Raw genomic sequence first — 26,001 nt, 5'->3', positions numbered from 1 at the left:
GCCACCTCGTCTCCTTCCCAGATACCTGCTTTTAAGGTCGTGTGGTGCAGGTAGTCCACTTCTCACCTGTCCTACCGACCAAATGTGCACTGTCGATATTAAATTCCGTTTTTATACTGCCTATTCATTGGTAAAGTTGATCCATCTTAAGCTTTGCTCATGTAAGATGAATTGCCGTTTGGAAATGTTACTGCTTCAGTTCTTTTCTTCCCCGATGCATGACAGATGAATACAGTGAGCATTGCTGGGCCTTTTTACAGCAGCTTGAGGTCTGCAATTATAGGGCAAGCTCCCTCAATTTAAGGACTTGGTGCTGTGTTAAAATGCTAGGCTGCTGGTCTGGGTAGGGGCAGGAGGGAAGGGCAACAGCCTGAGTTGGTCCCGGTTAACTTTGCTCAGAGAAGGGTTAACTCTGCTACACGGGAAGGGTGCAGGTGGAGACCTGTCTCGCGGTGTTTTGAACGACTTCAACACCCCCTGAGCCCCGCTGACCTCCTCTGTTGGCTCCGGGAGCACCTTGAGCGTCTTCACAGAATCGTCTAGGTTGGAAGAGACCTCCAAGATCACCGAGTCCAACCTCTGACCTAACACTAACAAGTCCTCCACTAAACCATATCACTAAGCTCAACATCTAAACGTCTCTTAAAGACCTCCAGGGATGGTGACTCAACCACTTCCCTGGGCAGCCCATTCCAATGCCTAACAACCCTTTCAGTAAAGAAGTACTTCCTAATATCCAACCTAAACCTCCCCTGGCGCAACTTTAGCCCATTCCCCCTCGTCCTGTCACCAGGCACGTGGGAGAATAGAGCAACCCCTACCTCGCTACAGCCTCCTTTAAGGTACCTATAGAGAGCGATAAGGTCGCCCCTGAGCCTCCTCTTCTCCAGGCTGAACAATCCCAGCTCACTCAGCCGCCCCAGGTTCTCCTGCCAGAGCTCGGGCAGCCAGAGGAACGTGGGGCATCCCCAGCTAACGTCAGCCATCGGCACCTGCTGCAGCAGCGTGATGGATGTCTCGGCGTGCCGGTCCCGCAGAGGTCTCGCGGTTGGATTTTGTGCGAAGCTGGAGGTCCTGCGGTGCTCTCGTCCTGCTGCTTTACCTGTAAACCTCCAGGAGGAGCGAGCTGCTGGTGCATGCAGAACAGGGCGCTGCCTGCCTGCCTCTCTCACCACTGCGTGGCCTGACACGAGCGAGCTAGGGGGGAGCATCAAGACTAGGAGGACTCGGTGTGAGTGTGGTTTTTATTCGGGCTGGGTTAATCCTCATTATCCAAGCAGCCCATGGCAGCGAAGAACGTCGACCTCAAAATCGGGTTCAGTTTCCTGGCTGCTTTTCAGTCTGTGGCAGCGTTCGCTTTTCACACACAGCACTCTATTCACAAGTCCCGGCCGCCCTTCCAAAGGCTCTTTGAAAGCCTGCGTCTGCTTTATCGCTTGCTCTGGTTTATCAGCGAGTTTGACATGTTCAAAAGTGCTGATAGACGAAGACGTGAGCTTCCGTTGCAGAAGGGGCCCTGATTACCCCCTATCAGATAGGCTTGCGGGCAGACTGGTGTTCCATTTTTAATGACGGTTCTGAGGAGCGTGCCAGATACACGTGTAGGGCTTGTTGCTCGGGAGTCCCTTGCTTGGAGCACTCGGAGACTTAAAAACAAAAATAGTCTCGGCTTTTGAATTGCTCTGGAAGGGTGGCTGTTCTGAGGGACTGCTGCGTCTGACAGCTCAGCCACTCGGTGCCTGAGCTGCTTCAGAAACTTGCCAGGTTGCTATTTGGAGAGCATGATGTAAAGTCGCCCATTCAGGAGCGGTTTCTGACTTCCTGACTGTGCTCCTCGAGAAGCCACAGCTCTGCTTTGCATTGCCTGGTGACAGATAAACACGGCTGGCTGAACAGCAGCAGGTATTTCCAGTGAGCAAGGTTTCTCGCAGGAAATCGCCGAGGTATTGGGAACTACGAGAAGGAGAGCGGGAGCGCTGCGTTTTATTTCAAGGTGGCCACTGTATATTGGATTTTTTTCAGCTTTTCTTTGAGGGGTTTCTCATTGTAAGACTGCAAATGTAGGGTGTAACAGGGTATATATATCCTATGTCTGCATGCAGTATTCACTACAAAACCCAGGAATTAAAAAGAGCAGAACTTGGCATCAGCTGTATGCTGTTTAATTACTTTTTAAAGGATGTGACATTTTTAGAAATGCCTTGTAGATCTAGGGTGCTGACGGCAATTACTGCGTTTGGATTGACAGCAATTTTGTAACTAACATCTCTTATAAGAGGCAAAATTACCTTCCTTTTAATCCCTTTTACAGGCTTGAATTTTCTCACCTTATTAAACAGCAGAGCGTGATTAAATATCAGGAACATTTTGCTATTTAATACGCACTGCGCCAGGCTCAGAAGCAAGTTCTGGGAGGTGTGGGTCCGGGACTGCTCGGCGCAGAGCCCTTCTCCAGCACTTTTGTGAGTGAGGTAGCTATGAAATCGTGCCACGGCGTTTCAAAGGGAGCCCTGAGAAGAAAGCAGTTATGTAACAAAATTAGGAAACTTGCACAGACCTTAAGGCTGAGGCAGAGATCCCAGAAATGGCTGCAGGAGCTGCAGCAACTGCATGTGATGTTCTTTTCCCACAACCTGAAGTAAATGTCAGAAACCCTGATGCTCGACGTTTTGCTGCTATTTCCCAGACAGTTGTGTAATTCACTGGCAAAACAAATTTTCCCTGGGAGACGGTCATTCCCTGTGCTCCTCTCTTGCTAGTCTGCCCTTCAGATTTCGGAGCTGCCAGTTGTGGAAGCGCAGATGGCTAAGTCCAGCCTCCTTTCCATCCAGATTTGAGAAGTGATTCTCTCTGCGTGCTCTGTGCCAATGCTGTAGGTGTGACAACTTTCTGCTTCGGGATGGCGGTAAGTGCTAATGGGTATGAGCGTGTGTGAACAGACAAATAGGAGCAGAAGTGGGTCAAATGCTGTGGTTGTGGGCAAAGTTGAGAGGCCTGAGAGAGTAGTTGGTTTTTAAAAACTGACACCTTACCTGAGGCAAGGGCAGGTATGGCTGTGCTGCCACGTACCTCATGGCGTGATTTATCACGTGTGGTAAGTCTGTGTCGGTCAAGAACAGGGCTTGATATACAGCCACCATATTGATGTTGCTGTTGGCCTGATAAAATCCTCCACCGGCCAAACTTCCCAAACAAATATCTCAGGGTGTTCGATGCTTTTTTTTTTTTTTTTTCCTTTTAAATTTAGAGACAGAGTGAAGAACAAGGCTTGAGAATCCAGCCCATGAACAATCTCTTAAGAATGCCTGTATCCAAATTTAGCAGACTTGGTGTTCTTTCGGGAAAGCAAGTATGTTAATTCCTTTTTATTTACAAGCTACCACGCTGTTCCTTTGGGAAAGCAAGTATGTTAATTCCTTTCTGTTTGCAAACTATCTTGCAAGGCAGCGACTTGGGGGGCCTCGGCTGGCACGGCAGCAAGAGTATTTTCCTGCTGGCCGCTAGATCCAGTCGTTAGGTTAGCAGCGTCTGATTTTTTTTTCTTCCTCATCCCTTTGTCTGGTCCAGATTTTGTTAAGGCTAGCCGAAAGCAATGCGATAACATTTCCACCGAAAGGTGTGACACGTTTCTCATTTGTTTCTGTACCGTTTGCAATTCTGAAAGGCTGTTTTGAGGAGAGCACCGCATAGATAAAGTGCTCAAAGAGGACACTGAGAGCATTATATGGCCTTCGATGTTCCTTTTAGAAAGGGAAGTGTGGGTTTAATGATTTATTTGTAATGCACATGAAAAGAATGTGTCATTTGAAACACTGCTTCAAGGGTCTAATCCTCTTGATAGTGGCACAGCCCCCGAGGATCTGAGTGCAGGAAGGACGACTCCTGGTGAGTGGCAGCGCTGTGTCTGCTGTACGCTGGTGCCTGCTGGTTTCTTCTCTCGTGACATAAGTTTTCAGTCAGTAGGGGATGCACAATGTGACTAAGCTGTTCACTGGGCTTCTTAACTTCAAATATCACAAAACGACAACAACCTGTTGATAACGTTAACTTGGACCTTCACGTTTTGACTCAGTGTTGGATGGTGTCCTGACCGTTCAGGTTAGCATTGCTGTCAAGGAAAGAGGCTCCTTGGAACACTTAGTGGTTCACAGTGTGTCAGGCCGGAGAAACAACTATTTGCCACTCATTCCTTGCCTGTGTTGTATTTTTAATGACGTTCTTTATCTCGTTGACACTGGTTAATCCTGTATAGTCTTCCAGAATTTGTAAGTCATTGTTTTGGCCTTTGTTAGTCTGAGGACCACAGCTTTATTCTGAACTTCCCTCAGACTTCAAATAGATTTTGTTTGCTGTAGGCTGTCATTTAGAAAGGTTTGCATTTATGTCTGGCCTTGGACTCCAAAACACTTTGGATACAAGTAAAGTTTTAAAATATACTTATTTTGAATTTATTTAAGTGTATAGTGTAGTATCTAATCCTGTCTTAAATATAGTGCACTGCTTGACTGAGCATTTAAGTAGCTGAAGATATCTAAATACACGTTTTGGTAGCTTTTGAAGAAATTGCTCACTTGATTGCAAGGTGTAGCGTGCGCTTATTTAAAGTGAAGTATAATTATGCTGTGAAATGGAAAAGAAACAGCTAAGAAACATCTGAACAAGGATCAACAAAACAAGGTAGTCATCTGGTTTTAGTTTTAAGCAAGTAATGAATTTCATCGAAGGCTATTGCTTGTTATTCGTAATGTTAATGGTTGGGATGTTGGGCTCAAGCTGTTATGTGTTTCATCTTACCTCTGAAGTTGGCAGTATCCTTAATGCTGCTCTTAAGTCTCCAACCAGTTAAGATGAAGCTCATCTTGCTGCAGTGGCCCTGCGCAAGATGTGCAGCTGAGTGCAAAAGCTGCTCCTTGCCCCAGGGCGTGCATTTGCCATATAACGTGAAACAAACGGGTAGGCTCAGGGAGGATGGGTGGAGAGCGAGGCAGAAGAATAGCAGTGCTCTGGTGGGGCTGCAGATGTGTATCAGCTGCTTCGCTTTGCTCATTCTGCCCGTTTGGCATGGATGTGCCTCAGAGCCCAGCCTCTACGGTCTGACTTCAGGATCAATGTCATACAAAGTGTCAGCTGAATAAAATAGTAATTCGCAAGAAATGTGCGGAGTCCTGAAATGGTCTCAGTCTCCTGTCGGGGTGTTCGGTGAGCTGTGGGCAGATGCGCGGAGTCAGAGCCAGGGCAGCAGCTTAAACGTCTTCAATTGTTGCCATCAGTTTCTCATCCAGAGAAGTTACCTTCAGGCCAAACGTATCAAACTCGTTATGTTGTCTTGAAAAAAGGAGACAAATCCCAGCCTTTTCAAGCAGAAACAGTGTCTGGAAATAATTGAACGCGTTTTGTCATCTTTTGTTTCAGTGCTGCATCAGAAAGTGTCGTATATCTCCTGAGGAAGGATGTGATATTTCCTGGTAGAGGCTTTTTTACTTAGCACACCAGCCTCTGTGAAGCTCGTGAGACAACATCAGTCCTATGATCTTGTGATATCTTCTTGGCAACTGCGTGCTGTGGAGTTCAACAGTGCGTTAAATAACGCCACACTGGACTGCGTGAGGGGCTTAATGGAGTTTTTTAAAAATATGAAATCTGTGTAATCTAAGTAACAGGATTGTTGAAAGGAATCAAATAAAACAAGTATAATAAAGTAGTTTTATTATAGTTTTGTGATGTAATCGGTTCTTGAGGCAAAGGGGTTTTGGGTGAGCTGGAGAGCTGCTGCAAGAAAAGGGTTGCTGCCTTGAAAATGCCTTGTCTGCTCCCAGCCGTGTTTGCTGCAGCTGGAAGTGTGGGATTCACAAGGTAGTGCTGGTTTCCTGAGCAATCACTGACTTGTAGAGGGGAAGATGAAGTTAATGTATCTCTTGAGGTAAAGCTTCCTGTGTAAGCTAAACGGTTCTTTCAATTGCTGCCGATGATGAGTTTCTACAACCGTTTTCTTCGCCTGTAGTTACGGTGGTAAGAAGCAGGTTATGTTGGATGTGGGGGAGCAGGTTGCTGCAGGAGAAATGAGGAGGAATTCAAGATCCTCCAAGATGATGAATTCGCAAGGGAGGAGAAGGTGAGGGCTGCAGGTGAGATCAAAATCTGGATGGGATTCTTCGTGTGTAGGTTCTTCCACAAGCAGTGGGGCTGCCTTCGTGGGAGCCGTGCACACGTAGGTCACGTTATGTGCAGCAGTTACACATGTCTGAGGGCTTTTGCTTTGAGTCTGTAGTCCAGTGTAGCCAATTATTTTATATTTAAGTTTACCCGAATGCTTGCAAACAAGAAAAGAAATCCTATTTTAACCTTTGTATGGGTGAGGAAGAAGGGTAAGGTCCGTAATATGCCAAGTTATAGCAAAGGCTCTGTTTTGAGTGACAGAAGTATTTTTATCTTTATAGTGCCAATAAATTCTTAATCCCTGATAGTTGCTCTTAGTTAACCTGCAACTATTATCGGAAGCAGGTGGGTCAGAAACCCAGTTACAGGTCTTGACACACGTCATGGCGTCCAGCTTCAGCTGACTTGCTGTGGCTTGCGTGATGATATTACCTCAGTGGGAAAATCTCATGGTGGTTCTCCTTGCTCATCTGCGCCACAAGTCAGTGTGCTGATAATTCTGAAATATATAAGAGGCTCTCTAAGCTCGGTCAGGGATGTTTCTTTTTATTGGGGTGTAATCTTCTTTAACATTTTATGAAGGATATTGGAGTTCTGCTGGTAAAAATCTTAACTATAGTACCTTTGGGGTATTTGTTTTCTTTAAAAAAAGCTTTGTGAAAGATGGAAACGTATTGCGTTATGTTTCTTAGAGATTACCAGGAGCTGGTATAAAATCAATCTATTTGTTGCAGGTCTGTACTGCAGTGTTTATAGTACGTATTCCAACTTAAAATACAGCCTCTTTTAAAGTAACACACTGTGTAAAATAAGAGTACATCCACGTATGAGCCAGGGAAGACTGAATAAACAGGCATCAGTGCAGAACCGAGTCTTCCCAAGGGTCTCAAGACATGCTTGGAAGGCTGGGAACATTGATGGGGCTTTTGTAGATGGAGCATTATTGGTGGTGTTCATACAGACAGCTGTATGAGCAGGTAGCCTCATCGCTCCTTTTTCTTTCTTTCCCCAGAACTGCCAAATTTTTGGTGGTGATGAAGATGTAATGCCATGTCATATGTTATCTTACTACTTAGGCATTTCATAAAGACTTTTTTGCTTTAATCAGTTGCATAGTTTCATGTGTTGGACATTATATTTTTCTTTGCCTTTCTTATATGTGCAAATAATGTAAACAAATCTATTTTCTCTTGCTTTTAAAGAGAGAGATCAATTTTAATCTCTCCCTATAAAAATTGCCTACAAATTTAACAATTCCTGTTTCCTTTTCCCGAAGAAATGTAAGGTGCAATACTACTGTTGAAATTGTATGATGCTATCAGAAACATACTCTTTATTCACACTTTTTATTGAGACTGTGAGATCTTAGAAGAATTCTTGTTGCGTAGTTTGGGGGGTAAACTACCACTCCTCCTCCTCCTCCTCCTCCTGCTGTTCTGTATCAAACAGAATTGCTGTTTGATATCACTGTCATTAGTTTCGATGATTAAAAAAAAAACTCCTCCTTGTTACTATTAAACAAAAATACCACTCGTTTTCTTCTTTTGACTTAGCTTTAGGCTACTGTTTTCATGAGCGTGTGTATTTTGCAATCAGCAGGGTTATTTTTGTAATCAGCCCTGCCTTTTTCCCCCAAAAATACCTAATAGCGTGCATGAAATTTTCTTGCATTTTCTGACACGTTTATTTCTTGACTTCAGAATTTTTTGTGGTAATAACTATGGATTGCTTAACTGATCAAAAAAGAAGAGGGGAAGTGCTGCTTTTAATAAAACTCTGAGATTCTGCTGCGATAAGGAAGCTCAGTCTGTGTGCCACTTGTGCTGTACTGGAGATGAAGGACAAAACTGAGGCTTCTCTTGTCCTGTAGCAGCAGATTCACAGTTTCCTGTTTTCTTAGAGGAAAAAAAAAACCCTAACTCTTACTAAAATAGTAATGAGGCAAGGTGTAAAGTAATTGTAGCTGTTCAGCATGTTCTCCGTGTAATGGCAGCATCTTTACGTTGTATATGTTGGCCTGATTCTGGAAGGTGGAAGTAAAGTTTTGTCTTTTTCTGTTAACAGCCTAAAATGACTGTGTGAAGTCAGTGGAATAAATGGCGTCCAAAGTAACTGATGCTATAGTTTGGTACCAGAAAAAGGTAAGCTTTCTATTTGTTTTTATGGTGGCTTAATAAACCCCTAAAAGTTGGCGTACTGCATTTTGTGTGTGAAGTATAATAAATATAAAATACACCTGCCTTGTTGGTTGGCATTGTATGTGTCACAGTGAGTAGCTGGAAGCTTTTCTTCCAGAAGTTAATAAATACCTAGTGACCATATCTTATGGGATAGAAGAGCTTTAGGTTTGTTTTGAAACCCCCTCACCTCCTTGGCTACTTAAACTGTGGAAAAAAAGGAAAGAAAATTTTCTTTCTCAGTATGATGTTAGTTAATGTACTTGTGAGGAGAATGCTGTCTCTGTAGCGTGTAAAAGAATCATTGTATTAAAGTACAGAGAAAGAATTAAAACATATTTTCTGCTAGTATCAAGGATCTGTGTAATCCAAAGCCAAATGAGGTGGGTTAGAGCTCTTTAGAAGTCAATTAAGAAAAAAAACAGGTGAGGGAGCAGGGAAGAGGGGAAAAACAGAGGTCTCATTTGGAGATACACAGTTACGGTTTCTCATGATGTATTTTTTTTGACTCATGTTTGTACATAAAAATGTTGATGTCTCTTCTGGTTTTATTATTTTGATGATTTCAAGTTACTATATTCTCTTGACATTAGTATGCCAGTTAACTTATTCAGTTAAATTCTTTTTTAAAAAGCTGAAAATTTTTCTAAGTTTTGAGATACGCTTCTGTATTAAGATAGAAATTTAAGGTGTGATGATTTTATTGCATTTTTCCTTGGCTCTCTATGATTTATTAAGTTATTGTTTTCCTTGGACCTCTGGCTCTCTTTTTGAGAGTATGCATCGTGTTCTTAGGAGAATAACGTCACTGGTCTTTGAAACAGGAATTTTGGCTGACTTCTATTTCAAGCAACTGTAACTTCTATAAATCTAACAGTACACATGTGCTTTCCTGAGGTCTTTTCAACTGAGAATTAAAGGTGCAATTGGAAAAGAAGAAAAATGAATTCTGATTACTTAATTTATACTGAATATTCAACTACGTATTAAAAATTTGATAATCACTCAGAATTTAATGATTTTTGTTTGTTTGTTTTGATACTCTGTACTCTCTCCTTTCACTCATTCAAACTTTAGAAAAAATATTTTGCCTATATAATGAAGATTATGTAGGAAGGTTAAAGTACAGCCAGCCCCTCGGGCTTCTCACCAGTAGGTAGCATCTCTTTAATGGTCTGATGTAGGCTTGTAGGTATGATCTTTTTAATTCTTACATTGAAGAAGTCAAAAAGTGTAAAGCTGAATTTCTTCAGTAATAAAGTTTAGGAAGTGCTGTTGTATGGCTTTACTTCTGAGACTCATTTACCCTTTTCAGTATGTACAGAGGTCGTTGTAAATCCTTGATAATATACTGTGTTTTTTTTTCCCCCTGGTAGCACTGATTCGGTACGTAAATGCAATTGTGTTCGGTGGAATTGCACTGTGTAAAAACCCAGAATCATTTATTGTTTGCGGGTCTGTTCAGTTTTTATGAAGATTTGTAGCATGACTTGCAGGAAGATTTAGCGTAGCAAAATTCAGTGCAGGTTCTCATGAAAGGGAAAGGTGATGCTTCTTACAAAAATCTAAGTAAGCTGACTTTACCTGCTTCTACATTCTGTCATAAATTTCATTCAGTCAAACCATTGCATGCAAAAGCACCAAGTCGTGTGCCTGAGTGGCCAGGATCTTGTGTGCAGTGCTAGAGATGCTGGCTATCAGATCCTCATCATGTCTCTGAGGTTTTTTGGTTGGTGGTGATGAACTAGTCTTCGGACAGATCTTTTATGTGATTCAGCTTGATATATAAAGTGGTCATTTGACGCAAGCAAGAGTCTGAAGTCTCCGTAAATCTTCGGGGAAGTTCCTGCGTGTTGTCTGTTTTTTCTGGTTTGTTTGAAATACACGCCTGTGATCCTGTTGGACACGCAGGAGAAGGAATGCCATATGTGATATGCTGCAACTTTCCATCCTCCTGATGTTAGGAACGCAGGGTCTTCTGCTGATGAGTCACTGTGCTGCGAGCTTACAGAGAGCAGGCCTTCTGGTCTTGATATAAACAACCCAGTCCTCATTCTCGCTGTTCCCAGGAGACTGCCTCTGACAGGATACCTCATTATCAGCACAGGTCATTCTTTTAACCCTTGTTCTGTTGGTTTTTTTCCCATTGATTTCACACACGTGGTTCCACTTACTGCATTCATACCGATGTCAATATTTCCTCTACAAGTCTCTGCAGGTTTTTTCAGAGGTCTGCTCAGCCAGAAATTGCAAACTGCCTTTACGGCAAGGAATTGTGATGAGGTGACTAGTGTTACTTCGTGAAAGACTGGGCTGTCTCCGGGTGAGAGAAGACCTTGCATAGACCAGATGTCAGTGTTTTCCAAGGTGTGATCAAAATTTAATTGCAACCTGCATGTGGTCAGGAGTCTGCCAAATGAGCAGGTCCTTGCTTTGCTGCTTTTAGAATGAGGGTGTGGGGTCTTATTTTGGGACAAATGTCCTCCCTTCAGAAATGTTGCATCTCATGCAAATGTTTGTACTAATTAGAGTGTTAGTTCTGGGCCTGGTTTAGTGAAAGCTCCCCTGGATCAGGCTGATAACTCCCAGGACTTCTTAACTTTGCTGTGTGTGATCCTTTCCTGGGAGAACCAAGGAATTTTCACCCATATCTTTGATTTTTTTCCCCGTGGATCTGTGGTTTGTAGTTAAGATTTCAAATTGGGGAATAGGAAGAGCTGTGCAAGTGGGTACCAGGCATGTTTTTGTCCCTCCTGATATGTTCCTGTCATCTGGTTGCTTATGATGACAAAACGCTGAACTTGGTGAACTGCTGAGCGCTTTCAGTTTTAAAATTTTACTTCATATTTGTCAAAGTTGTTCCACTTAGCTTGCTTTTTAAATTTGCTGATTCCTCACTACCGTAACTGAAATTGAAAGTAGGGAGGGATCAATACTTAGCTCATGCTAGCAGTAAAACATCATTTCTGGGCCAAGAGAGAGCCAGGGTTGCAGTAGTATTGATCAAATTAATATGTCTTGCCTATATGATAAAATGAGGAAAATAAAGTATTATTTTGGGGAAGTTTTTTTTAGATGATGAGTTATGTGAAAATCCTAACAAAGAATATGAAGAATTTAGAATATTTGTGGTCAAACATAAAGAAGTAAAAATGTATTTGAGTAGGTAGAGACTTAATGAGAGAAAGAAGAAATACTGAACAGATCATTTACTCTTTGTTTTGTTTTCAACTTTGATACTACTTTACATGGTATTTTACACTTTTTTTTTTTATTTCACACTTTTTATTTTTCCCATACTAAATTACAAAGGTCTGTTGTCTTCTCAAAAGTAAGGCGTTTTATATTTCTTTAGAGGAAAAAATTAAGCAGTTGAACTCTTCCAACCCTACTTGCACGCAAGTTTTCCAGACAGCGAGCACAGAAGTAACTTTACTCATGTGAGTCATTCTATTGTCTGAAACTGAGCTTCTCACACGAGGATGATTTAGTTGTCTAATTGTTTGAAAGGTCAGACTTTTTATTATGTAAACTTTTTATTGCTGTTGCAATAGATGTAGTCTGCAATAGCCTTACAGCAGTCTTGCAGACTGTAGTCTGCAGTTTTACAGTGCGTAGGAGCTCTTGATTACTGCCTTGTAAAAATACTTAGTTATTTTTAATCGGGCTGTAGGATTTGAGATCGTGTATGACACCAGTTTGTTATTTGAGATGTAGGACCACATGGACGTAGCTTTACTGCTTCCAGCGACAGCTCACGTTTCCCAGCTGGTACACGTACTTTGAAATCTGGACAGATAAATCCAGCTGGATGCAGGCCGACTGTGTAGAAAGCAATATAGATTAAACCTCTGCTGTGTTCCTGGACGTACCGAGGAGTGCACTGCTGAGATGTTTGTGCGTCTTGGTGAGGTCAGGCAGGGTTTGCCAGCTCCTTTTGAGTACGTATCTGCTGCACGGGTTCTTGCAGCAAACGGGTGTGGCGAGGGTGTCTGGAATGGGTCCCTGCTTTGATCCCTGGCAGTGCCGAGCTAGGATTCACATACGTGTACTTCGGTAATAAATATCCTGAGGGTAATATGCGCCTACCAGAATACTGACCTTGCTTCAGGTTTGTGAGTGATTGAATATTAAGGAGAAAATGGTCATGATGTTTCCTCAGAAAAACGTCTGGCCCCCAAGTATTTTAAAAGATTTTCAGTATCTAATGATGTACCTCTCTGGTCATTCAGTTCCTTTAATTAAATACTTTGTGCTTATTTGAAGTACTGCCTCAGTAACAGTACCTCATGTTAAAAGTAATAAAATCAATAATCTAAAATACTGCTTGAAACTTAAACTCTTTACATTGATTTATTAGGCTTACAGATAATAGTAGATGTGCAATTTCTGGTCTGGTTTCCAATTTGGTGAGCATATGTAGGGTAAAACTAGGAATTTACCTTAACAGCTTTTTGATTCTCAGTGCTCACAGAAGACTTGCCACTAAAACGGGGAGCTGTACACAAATTTGTTAATAATGCTGCTGGAGAAAATTAAGATGTTCTTCTCTTGGGGATGTTTGTTGGTGAAGGCAGAACAGAACTTAATGAGCCTGAATCCTGCATCTGATTGCATCTCGCTTAACTTTGCCAATGTAGCTTTGTGCTGCTCTAGGTGTCCTTTGGGTACTGCTGTTAAAGGGCACAATAAAACAAATTAGATGTTTTCTCTGCCATGGTTTTAAAGGGCAAAATTAGAGTTCTAATTGCATTAGGACCTGTAATACTTAGTGTTTTACAGGTCATTAGTTTAAGATTATGTTTGACAGCTTAATAAAGAAACAAACAAATTATATCATACCCTGAAACCACCTGATTTCCTTCTTGGCACTGAATCCATGTGAGGCATTAGTGACCCTAGCACCGAAAACAGTTTTCACCAGATGGTGTAGGTATATGCCTGTATTTCTGAGGACTTTGGATGTTGAAATTACATCAGCTCAAAAAGGTCAGCTTTCGAGTGCCAAAACTTGACAAGTACTGGAGCTGGCTGTTTTTGAAACCGATATTCCCCAGGCTCAGTATTGGGGCCCGTTTTGTTTAATATCTTTATCAAGGACCTTGAGGAGGGGATTGAGCACACCCTCAGTGAGTTTGTGGATGACACCAAGTTGGGCAGGAGTGTTGATCTGCTTGAGGGTGGGAGGGCTCTGCAGAGGGATCTGGGTAGGCTGGGCTGATGGGCTAAACAAGACAGCTAAATACAAACACAGGACAGCTAAATACTGGGTGCTGCCCTTGGGGCACAACAACCCCGTGTAGGGTTATAGGGTTGTGGAAGAGTGCCTGGGAAGTTGCCTGTCAGAAAAGGACCTGGGGGTGTCAGTTGACGGCCGGCTGAACATGAGCCAGCAGTGTGCCCAGGTGGCCAAGAAGGCCAACAGCATCCTGGCTTGTGTCAGGAATAGTGTGGCCAGCAGGACCGGGGCCATGATTGTCCCCTTGTATGTGGCAGTGTTGAGATCGCACCTCACGTACCATGCTCAGTTTTGGGCCCCTCACTACACGGATATTGAGTTGCTCAAGTGTGTGCAGAGATGAGCAATGAAGCTGGTGAAGGGTCAAGAAAACCAGACATCTGGGGAGTGGCTGGGGGAGCTGGCGCCGTTGAGTCTGCAGAGAAGGAGGCTGAAGGGAGACCTCATTGCTCTCTACAACCACCTGAAAGGAGGCTGCAGCGAGGGTGTCGGTCTCTTTTCTCAGGTGACGAGTGATAGGACGTGAGGCAACAGCCTGAAGTTGTACCAGGGGAGGTTTAGGCTGGGGCTGAGGAAGAATTTCTTCACAGAGTGGGAGGTCAGGCATCGGAGCAGGCTGCCCAGGGAAGCGTAGTCACCTTCCCTGGCGGTATTTGAGACGTGTGGACATGGCACGAAGGGACATGGTTTAGTGGTGGACTTAGTGCTGTTAGGTGATGATTAGACTTGATGGTCTTAAGGGTCTTTTCCAACCTAAAGGATTATATGACTCTTTGAAATCACTGAGAGGAAAAATGTATATTTAGCAAAGTTGTCTTCTATGCAGCACTGAAATTGGGTACCGAAGTTATCAGCTGACCAAACAGTGGGGGTTTCTTCAGCACCCTGTTTTAGCGAGGCAAATCTCGTTACTGAATCTTGTGCAGGGGATTCAGAATCACTCAGAACTACAATGTGGCTGTACAAAGCGGTCTCGCATTTTGCCTGGCTGCTGCTGGCTCCCGTGCCTGCTTTGCTTTGCCACAGACGTCTGTGCACTTCTCCGGTGAGTTTGGCCAGGGACCTAATCCAGTTAAAACTCAGACTGAAGGAGCTGAACCTGTCTGTGAGGGAGAGCGAGCTGCAAATCCCTCTGTTTGTAACAGCAATTCTCGAATCGTTTCGTTATGCTTTGTGAAGCTATTATCTAGCATTTTCTTTTCTCTTCCTAAGAGAACTGAATTATCTTTCAACCACACACAAGAATGTGCTGGCACAAGGCAAGGGCACTGTGGGAAGTGGAAATAATCAGGGGTGTAAGGGCAGTGCTGTTTCAAAATCAGAGTGGCGATGCTGGTGAAGTTGCTGGATTTTCAGTGGTCTTCAGGGAATGATACTGAGCAACGAGGCTGTCAGAGTGGTTTTCTTTTCCCAGTTATTTCTCAAGGCTGTTTCGTTTTGTGCAAGTACATAATTGTAAGAAAAATACTGCTCTCTGTTCAGCTCAAGTGAGACACAGCATGTAGGGTACTACGTCCAGTTTTGGGCTGCCCAGTACAGGAAAGGCATCGATAAGCTTTGGGAAGCTCACTGGTGGGCCACCAAGATTGTCATGGAGCTTCTTGTCCTCAGAAGAGAGGGCAAAGGGGAGAGCTTAGTGCTATCACAACTGCCACCTTGGGTGGCTGTGGAGAGGATGGAGCCAGGCTCTTCTCAGAGGTGTGCCGGGACTGTATGAGGGGCAATAAACACAAGTTGAAATGGGGGAAGTTCTCATTAGGTGTAAGGAAAGAAAAATGTTTACCACAAGGGTTGCCAAGATAGGATCGCAGGGAGGCTGGAACTTTGGAGATCTTCACATCTTCCTTGGGTAAGCTCTTGAGCAACCTGACGTAACTGGAGCCGCTTTGCGTGACGTCCTCCAGAGGTTCCAGCCTCTGCAGTTCTGCGATGCCTTTAGTCTGACAGTTGAAGATGAGTAAACGTCATGATGAGGGGTTGCGCTGTATTTTAGTGACAGATGGAATCTCGTTCTGTTTGTGCTGCTGTTTTGTTTATGCTCAGTAGGCCACTTAAGCCACAGAAGTGGTATCTAAAGCTACCTCTGGTGTCCAGTGTACGTCACGAGGAGATGGCTTAGGATAGCTGTTGGTCATCCCTTCACTGCAGTTCAAGCTGCCAGCTGTTTCCAAATATTCTTATGCGTATAATTTTGTTTAATCATGAGATGAAAGAAGTATTTTTTTTTTTTAAGTAGATAACGCCAAAATTTGTAAACCTCTACTCAGGGCAATAAGTAAGGCTGGCTGATGTTAACAAGAATTAATACGTATTGACAGATACAGAAAAAGCATTGGTACATAGTTGATCAATGTTCTCTCCAAGAGAAATAATTATACTGCTGAACTACAGGATTATTGCCTTTACTGCAATGTGGATCAGTTCATGTAAGAAATAAAATGGGGTTTAAAATAACTTTTAATAAATTTGTTCTGTGTTTTGAGAAAACAAAAAAATATTTGTATGATATTCAGAAGTACATACTTCAACAGGAACTAAATATGAGGCATTTTAGTTTTTTAAAATGAATATTATGTGCATAGAAATGTATACATCAGCAAATATTAAAAACATTCTGATACAGAAGTTAATACAATTTTTGAAGAATGATGACTGTAAAAAGCAATAAAAGTGTGTTAGCCAATAAGTTAATACTAAATATTTTACTAAGGTGTTAAAGACTTAATTTCCTTGGTAGACAGACCAAAGAAGCAACTTTGTTCTTTATTCTCCAATTTTTGTATCTTGTATCACTTGGATTTGTAATAGTATTATAACGTTGTTTATCAAAATGTTTAGAGGTTTTAAAGGACAAAGCTTAGCATGCAGGTTTCATTGTGGGTAAATATTAAAGTTTTAAGATCCAGCAGGGAATGCTATGTATTCTTAGGGTTATAATCTTTGCTAGCCTTCTTTGTCATAAATTATAAATGTCTCCTGAAATATTGATCAATTCCCTTAGAATCAGAAGGCTTTGTGAGTATTGGGCTACATGTTGATACCATCACTACATTAGCTTACAGTGAATATCAGTGTCATTCACAAAGCTCAAATTCAGCCTCGATGCAAACATGGCCTATCGATCAGCTTGTTATGAGACGGACACTGGGAAGAAATAATACGCAGTGCAGACATTCTTCATAGTGGGCTTTATCCGAAATCAGAATTAGCTGTTTTCGGTAGCATAACTTTTTATTTAAGCTAACTGCTGTTATTTGTTAAAAAAAAAAAAAAACACTGTAAAGGTGTCAAAAAATTTTAGATGTGTAAGGATAAGTGTTCAAATGCTTTCTGAGGTATTTGGGAAAGAATAAGTGCAATTGTTTTAGATAATTTCAAGGTGCACACATCCCCAGCAAATGTTATGAGGGGACTGCACTTAAAGGATCTCAAAATTATTTATACTTTCCAGAAAGAGCTAGCTTTGTCAGGTGAGTTTAGTTTATTTGCCTCAAAAAGCGGGAAGGAACTTGTTTACATAGTTTAATATCCCCTGTCAAGTCACATACCAGTGTGTATGTATATATATATATATATATATATATATATATTTCTTGACAATTGTGAGGAAAAAATATTTTTTTCAAGCAAATCTAATTTAAAATTTATTACTCTGTTAATTAAGGATGCTACCCCCCAAGTTTATTGTTGCTTTTCAAATTACACAACCTAGCTGTGCTCACATGAAGTAGTGCAGTTTAGAAGCAGTAATCACCTATAGTAGTTCAAAGTTTAGCTCATTTTGGCATCTCTCCTGTTGTTGAGAAAGGTTTGAAATATATGAACACATACATATATATGTGGTTTAGTGAGTCCAATGGATTTTGATGTTTTCAATAAGTTTTCACCATAAGAAAACGTTTTTTTGGAAACTGGAATAGTGGGTTATGGAGCATTTTCCCATTTAAATAATTTTAAAAATGAGGTAAAGTATTTCTAAAAAATCTAAAAGCATTAAAAATGCGACAGTCCCTTCTAGATGGAACTTCTAACAAGCCACCCACACTTCTTTTTTTTCCTTAATATCTCTCTGACTACACCTGAAGCAACACTTTTCCATTGTGAAAGAACACTGGCAGGATTTTCAGTCTTTGCATGTAATCCCTTATGTGCTGCAACTTGCAGCAGCTGCGTGGAGAATTGCTGTTAATTCTGCGAGTACACAAAGGAACAGAATTCCTTTAATCTTCTCAGCTAGGCCTTTAGTGAGGCAAGGTGTCTCGATGACTGAACATTTTAGAAGTAACTGATCTGGATAGAATCTTGGCACTGAGGAAGCCTGTGATGCATGATTAAAATGAAATTTGTATAAAAGAATATCTGCTAGTTGATCCACTTCTGCCATAGGTAGGTTATACCATAGTTTATTCTGCCCATAGCGTATTATCAACAGGTTCCTGCAACAGGGGTGTATTGCTGCTGATCCTTCGTGATGAAAGATAACTTGAATTAACAGGTTATTAAAAAAGAAATCAAGGAAGACCTTTCTTTTTTTTTTTTTTTTAGGTTAATTTATTTTCTGCCAAATCCTTAACAACCAAGCAAAAAGCTGTAGAATACAAACTTCACTTTGTGATCCCCTTTGATTAGATATTTTGTAAATTAGAGTAAGTTTCTGTGATAAATCAGATTAAAATTAGGATAGTGTTGTATATTTTGCTTAAGAAAAAGAGAAGCACAGTTGTAGACTGAACCAATGGACTGAAAATACCAGTGACAGACTGTTATACAAATAGTCTTGCACAAAATCTTGATCAGATTATAAAAGCATTAGTTGTTGTACAGTTAAAAATAGGACAGTTTTTAGACTCTTGTACTTTGTGAAGGATACTGCAGAACCTGCAGCAATAATGGGCAAGAGAGTCTGGGTAGGGTTGGTAGCTTCAGGCATACGCAAGTATTTGAGTGAATTTGGGCCTTCCCATCGGCTTAACGGGTCCAGGCACAGGAAGCTTCAACACCTACGAAACCCTGGGGCCAGCTGCATATAGACAGAAAGCTTGCTTTGATCAAGTTTTCTGTATATTTAATTTCTTCATGCTGGAAGTGTGACCAGTCTTATCTCTAGAAGCTTCTTCCTTCATTTCATTTGCCTTTAGAAGTTAACTTCTTTGGCATTGCTAGATGTTTGTCTTCTAGGTGTCCTGCAGATATGCACGGTTTCAAACAACTGCTTGAATAACAAAGAGCCAAAGCCTGCGTGTAAGCATCTGACAACTTTATATTTAGATTTAACAGGAAACATAATTTAGATGGAAATACTTGTAAATCAAAACTCTTTGAAGATGGAATTGACTGGTGTTCTTGATAATTTTAAACTGGGAAGGTTTGCTAGTATTAGCTTACATACTTGAATTCATTCGTTCCATTTAATTTATACAGTCATTTAATGTTTTTTTTTCTCATGTCTGGTAACTATTATCTGTTATAACTTGGCTTGTCACTGAAAAGCTCTTTCCAATGAATTCTGCAAGATGTGTTCTACCAAAATTAGACACGTTTTCCTGATGTAAGCTAGCAGAAAATGAATGCTTATGTTTTTTTCTTGCCTTTTCTGCCAGTAACACTGGTTCTACTGATTTTTGTTTAATGTGGGAAATGAAGCGTGTCAGTATGATACTTTATAAGAGCACCTTTGTTGGCATGTATTCTTTCTGATACGTTTGCAGGAGAAGTATAGATGGATACTTATGCAGGTGGAGAGAAGGGAAATTGAGTATCGGCTACAAACGTGATGTGCTGAGCACACGTGCGCACTCCCTAAAGTGGCTCTAATACTTTCTTACAGCACAAAAAGGTGAAACTATGTAGATAAAATAATTTGTGAGAGATGGTAATGACACTTGCTCTCTATAATTATCCCTTTAACTCTTTCCAGTTTGCAGCAGTATGCTCTTACTTAACAGCCCCATGCTCAGATTTTAATAATTAAAGTAGATCAGAGGGGATTGGCCAGATCCACTAAAAGCTGAGAAAGACCATCTTTATTATTTTTTTCTCTGATTTTGACTTCTGCTGAAAGAATTACTTTATGGAGTAATGTTAAAAGAAAAACATGAATGGAAAAATCCCTACTTCTTGTCTTTTTTTGGAGACAGAAGCTACTGCCTCGTCTTGAGGGAGAAGAAATGTTTGCAGGAAAATATAAGTAAGCCAAATTTCAAACTGGTCGACTTACTTGCCTCAGATATCTTCTGAGATCTGTCTCCCTGAATTCCTTTAACAAATGGTCTATTGTTTGTTTGCAAGAAGAACGCTCTTTTAAAGACCCTTTCAACTCTAAAAACCAGTATCGGCTATGAATGGAATGAGAAATACAGAGTTTGCTTTTCAATTCTATTGGCACAAAGGCATCCCCATTTGTTTCTTGTGTAATCAAGTGGGAGACAGACTTTTCTGTCTTTGTAGAAAGAAAGCTTCTTTGGAAGCGAGGGGGGAAAGACACAATATTATCCAGTACAAAAAACTCACTCAGGAGTTGCTCTTCTCAGTAAAGCTCATGAAAAACAGGAAGATCAGAAATTTCCTTTAAAATGTATTTAGGGAAGAAGCCAGAGCAATCTGATATAAACGCCTGGGTGGAGTGGTTATTCAAGATATTGACTTTTTAATTGCTGGCAGTTCTCCAGATGGAGTCAGCTCTTAAACTTCCTTTATTTTAATTAGTTTAATTATAGCAAGTGCTTAATCTGTCCAGTACGGTGCCTGACTTCCCCCTTATTTTCCACAGTCTGTTTTTTTCTAAATGCCACGTGCTAAGTATTTCTTAATATTACCAAAACGTCAGTAGATTTTTTTTTTTTTAACATTTTAAGGTAGTGAGCTAGAAATTGTTTGCCTGCTTAGATCTGGTGAATGGGAAATACTGAGCAAATATGAAAACGAGGAATTCGGTTTTCTGTTCTCACTTTCAGTTTTAGACATGCTTTGGACTTTATATAAATTAGAATTTATAAATCTAAAAATTAGAGTTAAAAAAAAAAAACATTTAAAAGAATCTAAAAATTATTTTTTTTAATGGGTCAGATTTGGAGGCACAGAACATGCCTCCAGACTGTCTTAATGACTGTCTTGGCCTGCTCTGACTTCCCTGGATATCATTTTGTATTTATTGCTGGACACAAGATTTTAATCTTCATTGCTGAAGACAAAAATAGGAGAAGACAAATCAGAACAACGTTTTCTGGCTTAAGGTGTATGCACTTATGCTGAGGTCTTTTGTGCCTGTTGTAGTTTGGGAATTGAAAAGAGTTGTCTTCTCGAGGTGGGATTGGATTTAGACAGGTTCACCCAAATAATGTGGGTGGTTCTTGCCTCCCTGTCAGGTGCTTGGACCATGGACCATACTGGTTGTATCAACTCTCTTTACAGTCAGTAAAGAAACTTCGAATGAGTTCCCCTTTGAATGTGCATCTGCCTTGCTCATGCAACCCAAAAATGACGTTGCACGTACCTGATCAGAGGTTGGCGATAGGGACCAAACTTGAGGTATCTAGCAGTTCGTATGCGTGTGTATATATACATATGGAGAACTGTTGGGATGGAAAGGTTTAAATCTACATAGTAAAACAGATCATTGCTGAGCATTATCTAGAAGCAGTCGGCGTCATAACAAGCTGATTATATTTGGTAAGTTCTTACAAAACTTGGATATATTGTCTCAAACACTGACTTGTGGTTGTCACTTTATCTTACCTTCAGTCTTACAAATACCCAAAGTTTTCTATGCTGATGTGAGGAGGTTAGAGCCTAGGAGAAAACCAATTCCTTTGTACTACCGATTTTTGACTAAAAACTTGTTCACATTTAGACAAAACTAAGTTCTTCAGAAAAGTTTCACAAATAAATAGACTGGCAGCCTGTTGAGTCTTTAAACCGTAGACGACTTTTAAGTAATGCCTGTCCTCAGAAAAAAAAATAGCACAGGATCTAAGGGAAAGGTTAGTTGAATTCTGGAAAAGGTCTACTAGGAGCATTATTTATTTCATCAGTGATTCAGTGGGGAAAATGCTGTTTCCTGATATTCTTTGCACACTTTGAGTTTTCCCTGGCCTGTAATCTGGTTGCCTACCAGCCTGGCCATATTTTTTGTTGCTGTTTGGTCTGAAGAGATGAAGCTAAAGATAACGTAGCTGTAAAAGTGGGTGGAGTGGAACAGGAAACACAGAGGGAGGAAGCTTAAAAAAATAAAATAAAAAATGAGTTGAAGGTTTGGCTTCAACAATACATGTGCTGTGTTTCGCTTCAAGTTATCTGAGAGCTGTCGCACCGCCGGTGCCGTGGGTCAGTTGTGTGGTGGCGCGGAGGTGGGAGGCAGCGTGGCCGCCTCCTGCCACCTCGCACGAGGCCTCTGCCCCAAAGGAGTTACAGACCACCTAGATCCCCTCCCCTGAGGATAGGGTGGAGAAGATAGAGAATTCTCCCTAAGAAAGTCTCCCTGATGAAATAACCTGTTGTCTTCATGCTTGCCTTACAGAAGGTAGCTTGATTTTGTTTGATCGATGTCTTTTAAAACCTAATTTAGATTCTTTTTTTGTGTGTGTTCTTTCTAGATTGGAGCATATGATCAACAAATATGGGAAAAGTCAGTAGAGCAAAGAGAAATAAAGGTAATACTCTTATAGTATTTCAACTTTTTTTTGCTTGTTATCAGCAGTGCTGTAATTGTGTATGCTGATGTAATTTATGATGTATGTGATATTCTTAAATGCTATGGAAGTCAAAATAGACTTCTGGAGTGTAATCAAATCAAACTGGCAGAGTGTGCCCTATTTATTTAATATAACAAATAAATCTGAAGCACTTAAAGTTCTACAACCTTCTGTACCTCAGTACAGAGGTTCAATTATGTTAAATCATGGCTTATTTTTTTAGTACCTCTATTTCATTCTTCTTTATGATGAATTCTAATGTCAGTTATCTGAGCTCTCCTTACTTTCAGTTAGTTACCTTATCCCTCCAGTTTACTTTTCCTCCTTTATGATGCTGTCATTGTTTTGTACAGTTTATTAGACTGGTAAGTACTTCAGGCTTTGTTTCCCTGAATAGCTTTTTTTTTTTTTTTTTTTTTTTTTGCATTTTGGTTTAACTAACAGCGCCATCAATGCCCGCTGCATTGCTAAATTGTTTTTGGGAAAAAAATCAGTCGTATGTGTAATAGTTTTATGGATTGTGTATTATGCCATATTCCGTGATGTTGAAGTTAGTTTCGTTAACGTATTCTTGCAATTAACCTTATTTCTTCAAATACCGCACACAAGAAATATGCAATTACTGCATGAGTTTAAAGGCATTGTTGATTCTTAACAATATGCATCACTCCAGTTTTCCTGTGCTTTTTATTTCTTCCCATTACTGAAGTAGATAAGCAGGGATTTGTTTTTATTATATGGAAGCTGCCACCGACCTGAAGTTTCCTGATTTCTGTACAAATTCTACAAATTAACTATTAAATGGGAGGTGATGATATTTCTGGAAGAAGTGCTTCTAACCCTGATGTTTGAGTCTTTGTGACGCCGTACATCTGCACCTCCCTGGCTCTGCAGCGTGCCCCGTGGGCACAGAGCAGCCCCCGCTGGATTTAGCACCTTGGAGAAGCCCAAGCTGGCTGGGCTTGTGCCGGGTGGCTCGGGATACGGGGAGCTGCCGAGCATCTCTTACCGGGACCGTACCGCAGAGTGAGCATGAGGTGCAGCTTTGATGAGCACTGGTGTGTGTTAATGTACTCAGAAGGCTGTTGCACGAAAATTGCATCTTGTGGTACCCAGTGTCTGAAGCACACGTAGAGAGATGTTGCAGAAATGTTCTTGACGTTGGTACAACCAATTTCAAACTAAGGCGTTAGCATATTGCCTTTTTTCAGTGTCCTTGCGATGACCATGAAAACCAATTGCCATAACGACAATTCCTGTAACTACTGTGTAATAAATTCAAATAACTTATTGCAAATAATGTCTTGTGCCTATTAGAAAGCGTTGGGTCATTGTCCAGTAATTAACAAATTAAACACAGTGGGAGAAATGATGCCGTCAATATGAGTTAGTGTCAATGAAATTAGTGTAATAAAGGTAACAGTGAAACAGACTGCGAAGTTCAGGTAGTGTACATTAGTGCTTTAATTTCAAAACTACCACAGTACCGTTTATAAATCAACTTCAATAAAATCTTAATATATTATTTTTGAGCAGAAAATTTGTTTCTAATAGTATAAATTTATAGTTTAGTTAGAACTACCATATTAAGATTAAATTCAATCTCTGTGCAGAAGAATTTTTACAATTATAACTATTTTAAAGCATTTTTTATTATATCAGGTAGCAGAAAGGTGTTCAGTGCTGCATAAAAATTATGTAAGTTAATTGGATGGGCCTGAATAGTATGAAATGTGTGTGTATATATACTTTTAATTAACCTTACTTTGAAACACTTCTGTTTTCCACATACATGACAGAAATTTTGTGGCATGTCAATAGAGTGGAGAAATTACATCTTAATAAATGGACTTCTTTCACTGTGTGTGGCAAAATGTAGAACCACCAATTCAGTGTAGTTCTTGGACACTGAAAACATTTGATATTTGGCCAATGGAATTTTTAAAGAATGTGTCACCATTGCTTTCCCTAAAGAAGATGCATTGAGTTACACTTATTTTTTTGCAGTTTTTCTTTAAAATGAAAATGATTTTAGCTACAGCAGCCAATTGTTCATAAGACTGCGTACGTTTCCAGGGCATTATTTCTTCTAAGTTTTTGAGCTGGAGGATCCCTTCTTGAAATCGAGTGGCTTGATTATGCAAGATTTCACAAGAATCTATAGTTAGTTCTGGAATTATAATAATGCCTATTTCTAACCATGGGCTTGTTTTCTCCTTCTGCATAAAATTACTGCAGTTTTAAGACTGCTGATCTATAAAAATCTTGTACATTAAGCTCTGTGCAGTACTTAAGTCTATGCTACAACTGATTTTCTGTACTTTTCGTCCTAAGAGCACATTTTGTTCCAACCCTGTTTCAATTCTATGTATTAATTTTGTTTTGTTACAAAGTCTTTTTTTCTAATGGACATACCAGGTCATGACTGTATATCTGGTTCATTGTGAACATTTTTTTTTAATTTCAATGTGAAAAATAAATCCAGTTGAATTTAGGTGCAAGAAGTATTTTGAGGTGCACTATGTATTTGAATAGCTTGCTTGATATAGTTGCCATGAAGATTAACACAACTAGATTTCATTGATATTTCTCTCGTTTATATTCATTTAATTTTTATGATTTCATCTGAATTGAATGCTTATATTTAAGTAATAAATGCTTTTACATGTGGGTGAAATATGACTCTGTTGGAAATCCATAGTTGCCCAGCAAATTTAATGGCTTTTTGAATGAACACAGTTAAATCACTTCCATTATAATTGTATTTGTATCCTAAATATTTTCTTTGAAATATTATATTTTACTCTGTATGAATCGTACATGGAATCATTATTGGCTAATGTGACCAAGAGCCTGATCTAAAAGCATCAAAATAAACTCACAAAGCTTGACAACACAGCATCACATTTTAACATTAAGAACGAACTTGAAAGTTTTGAAAGACAGTTTTGTATTTGGCTCTTCCATGAGGGAAAATACTGTTTCTAAATGAAAAAACAAGCAGAAATTTGCTTTTTTTTTTTTACCTGCGGCTTTCCTGTTTTGTGTGTTTTTCTCTTCTTTTTAATAGGTTGACCTATATTCACAATTAAGAAAAAAATCAATACTTCTCTACAATCTGGACTTCTGACAGTGGAGCTTGCTGTTGATTAGTGGCTCTTGCATTACAACATGATTTACTGTCTAGTTTTGGAATGAGGATGTTGTAATATAAGCGGTTTTTGAAGTTTAATGAGATATTTAAGGAAAAAAGAGATTCAGGAAAGTAATTTGTGGCAAAAGCTCTGAAAACCTAATATTAAGTGTATTACTAATTATTGCAAGTGTGTGCATATTTTGTCTGCATAACCCCAAGACATGGGAGGTGTGTGCTCAGTGCTTAACCGCATTTTAAATTTACCTAGTGGGTCAGTAATTGTTTAGGTTTTGTTTAGATGTTAAAATGTGAAAAAGGCATTTATTGTGCCTTGTTCCTCAGAATGATTTAAAATACTTTAAATTTATGAAGTTTGACATATTTGTCTAAATTTAAGAACAGTATAGGTTAAACACAATTACTGACCACATCAATATTGTTCTTTCGTAATGTCTTCTGCATGAATGTATTCTGAAATTTAATATTTGCATATTGCAGGGTTTGAGAAACAAACCAAAGAAAACAGGACATGTGAAACCAGACCTGATAGATGTTGATCTTGTAAGAGGTAGGTCTTGAGCTAGAAAAAGCCGAATAAGAATC

At 40.2% G+C, this 26,001-nt stretch overlaps 1 protein-coding gene across 8 annotated transcripts in view; it reads left to right on the top strand.

Moving 5' to 3' along the window:
- The window catches only part of PHTF2 (putative homeodomain transcription factor 2), a 68,135-nt gene that overhangs the window by 4,344 nt on the left and 37,790 nt on the right, over positions 1-26,001 (top strand). For 4 of the 8 annotated variants that reach the window (XM_040548867.1, XM_040548883.1, XM_040548897.1 and 1 more), the window contains exons 2-4: positions 8,221-8,297; positions 22,164-22,220; positions 25,897-25,966. In XM_040548867.1, coding sequence (XP_040404801.1) covers positions 8,253-8,297; positions 22,164-22,220; positions 25,897-25,966 — 172 coding nt within the window. In that variant the 5' untranslated portion in view covers positions 8,221-8,252. Of the gene's footprint in view, positions 1-2,886; positions 2,906-8,220; positions 8,298-21,835; positions 22,091-22,163; positions 22,221-25,896; positions 25,967-26,001 lie in introns of those variants that run through there. The other 4 variants (XM_040548875.1, XM_040548901.1, XM_040548891.1 and 1 more) reach the window with 4 other exon arrangements.

The sequence above is a fragment of the Cygnus olor genome, chromosome 1 (genome assembly GCF_009769625.2).
Source record: "Cygnus olor isolate bCygOlo1 chromosome 1, bCygOlo1.pri.v2, whole genome shotgun sequence".
Classification (NCBI taxonomy): domain Eukaryota; kingdom Metazoa; phylum Chordata; class Aves; order Anseriformes; family Anatidae; genus Cygnus; species Cygnus olor.
This window is presented reverse-complemented; position numbering and strand designations above follow the sequence as displayed.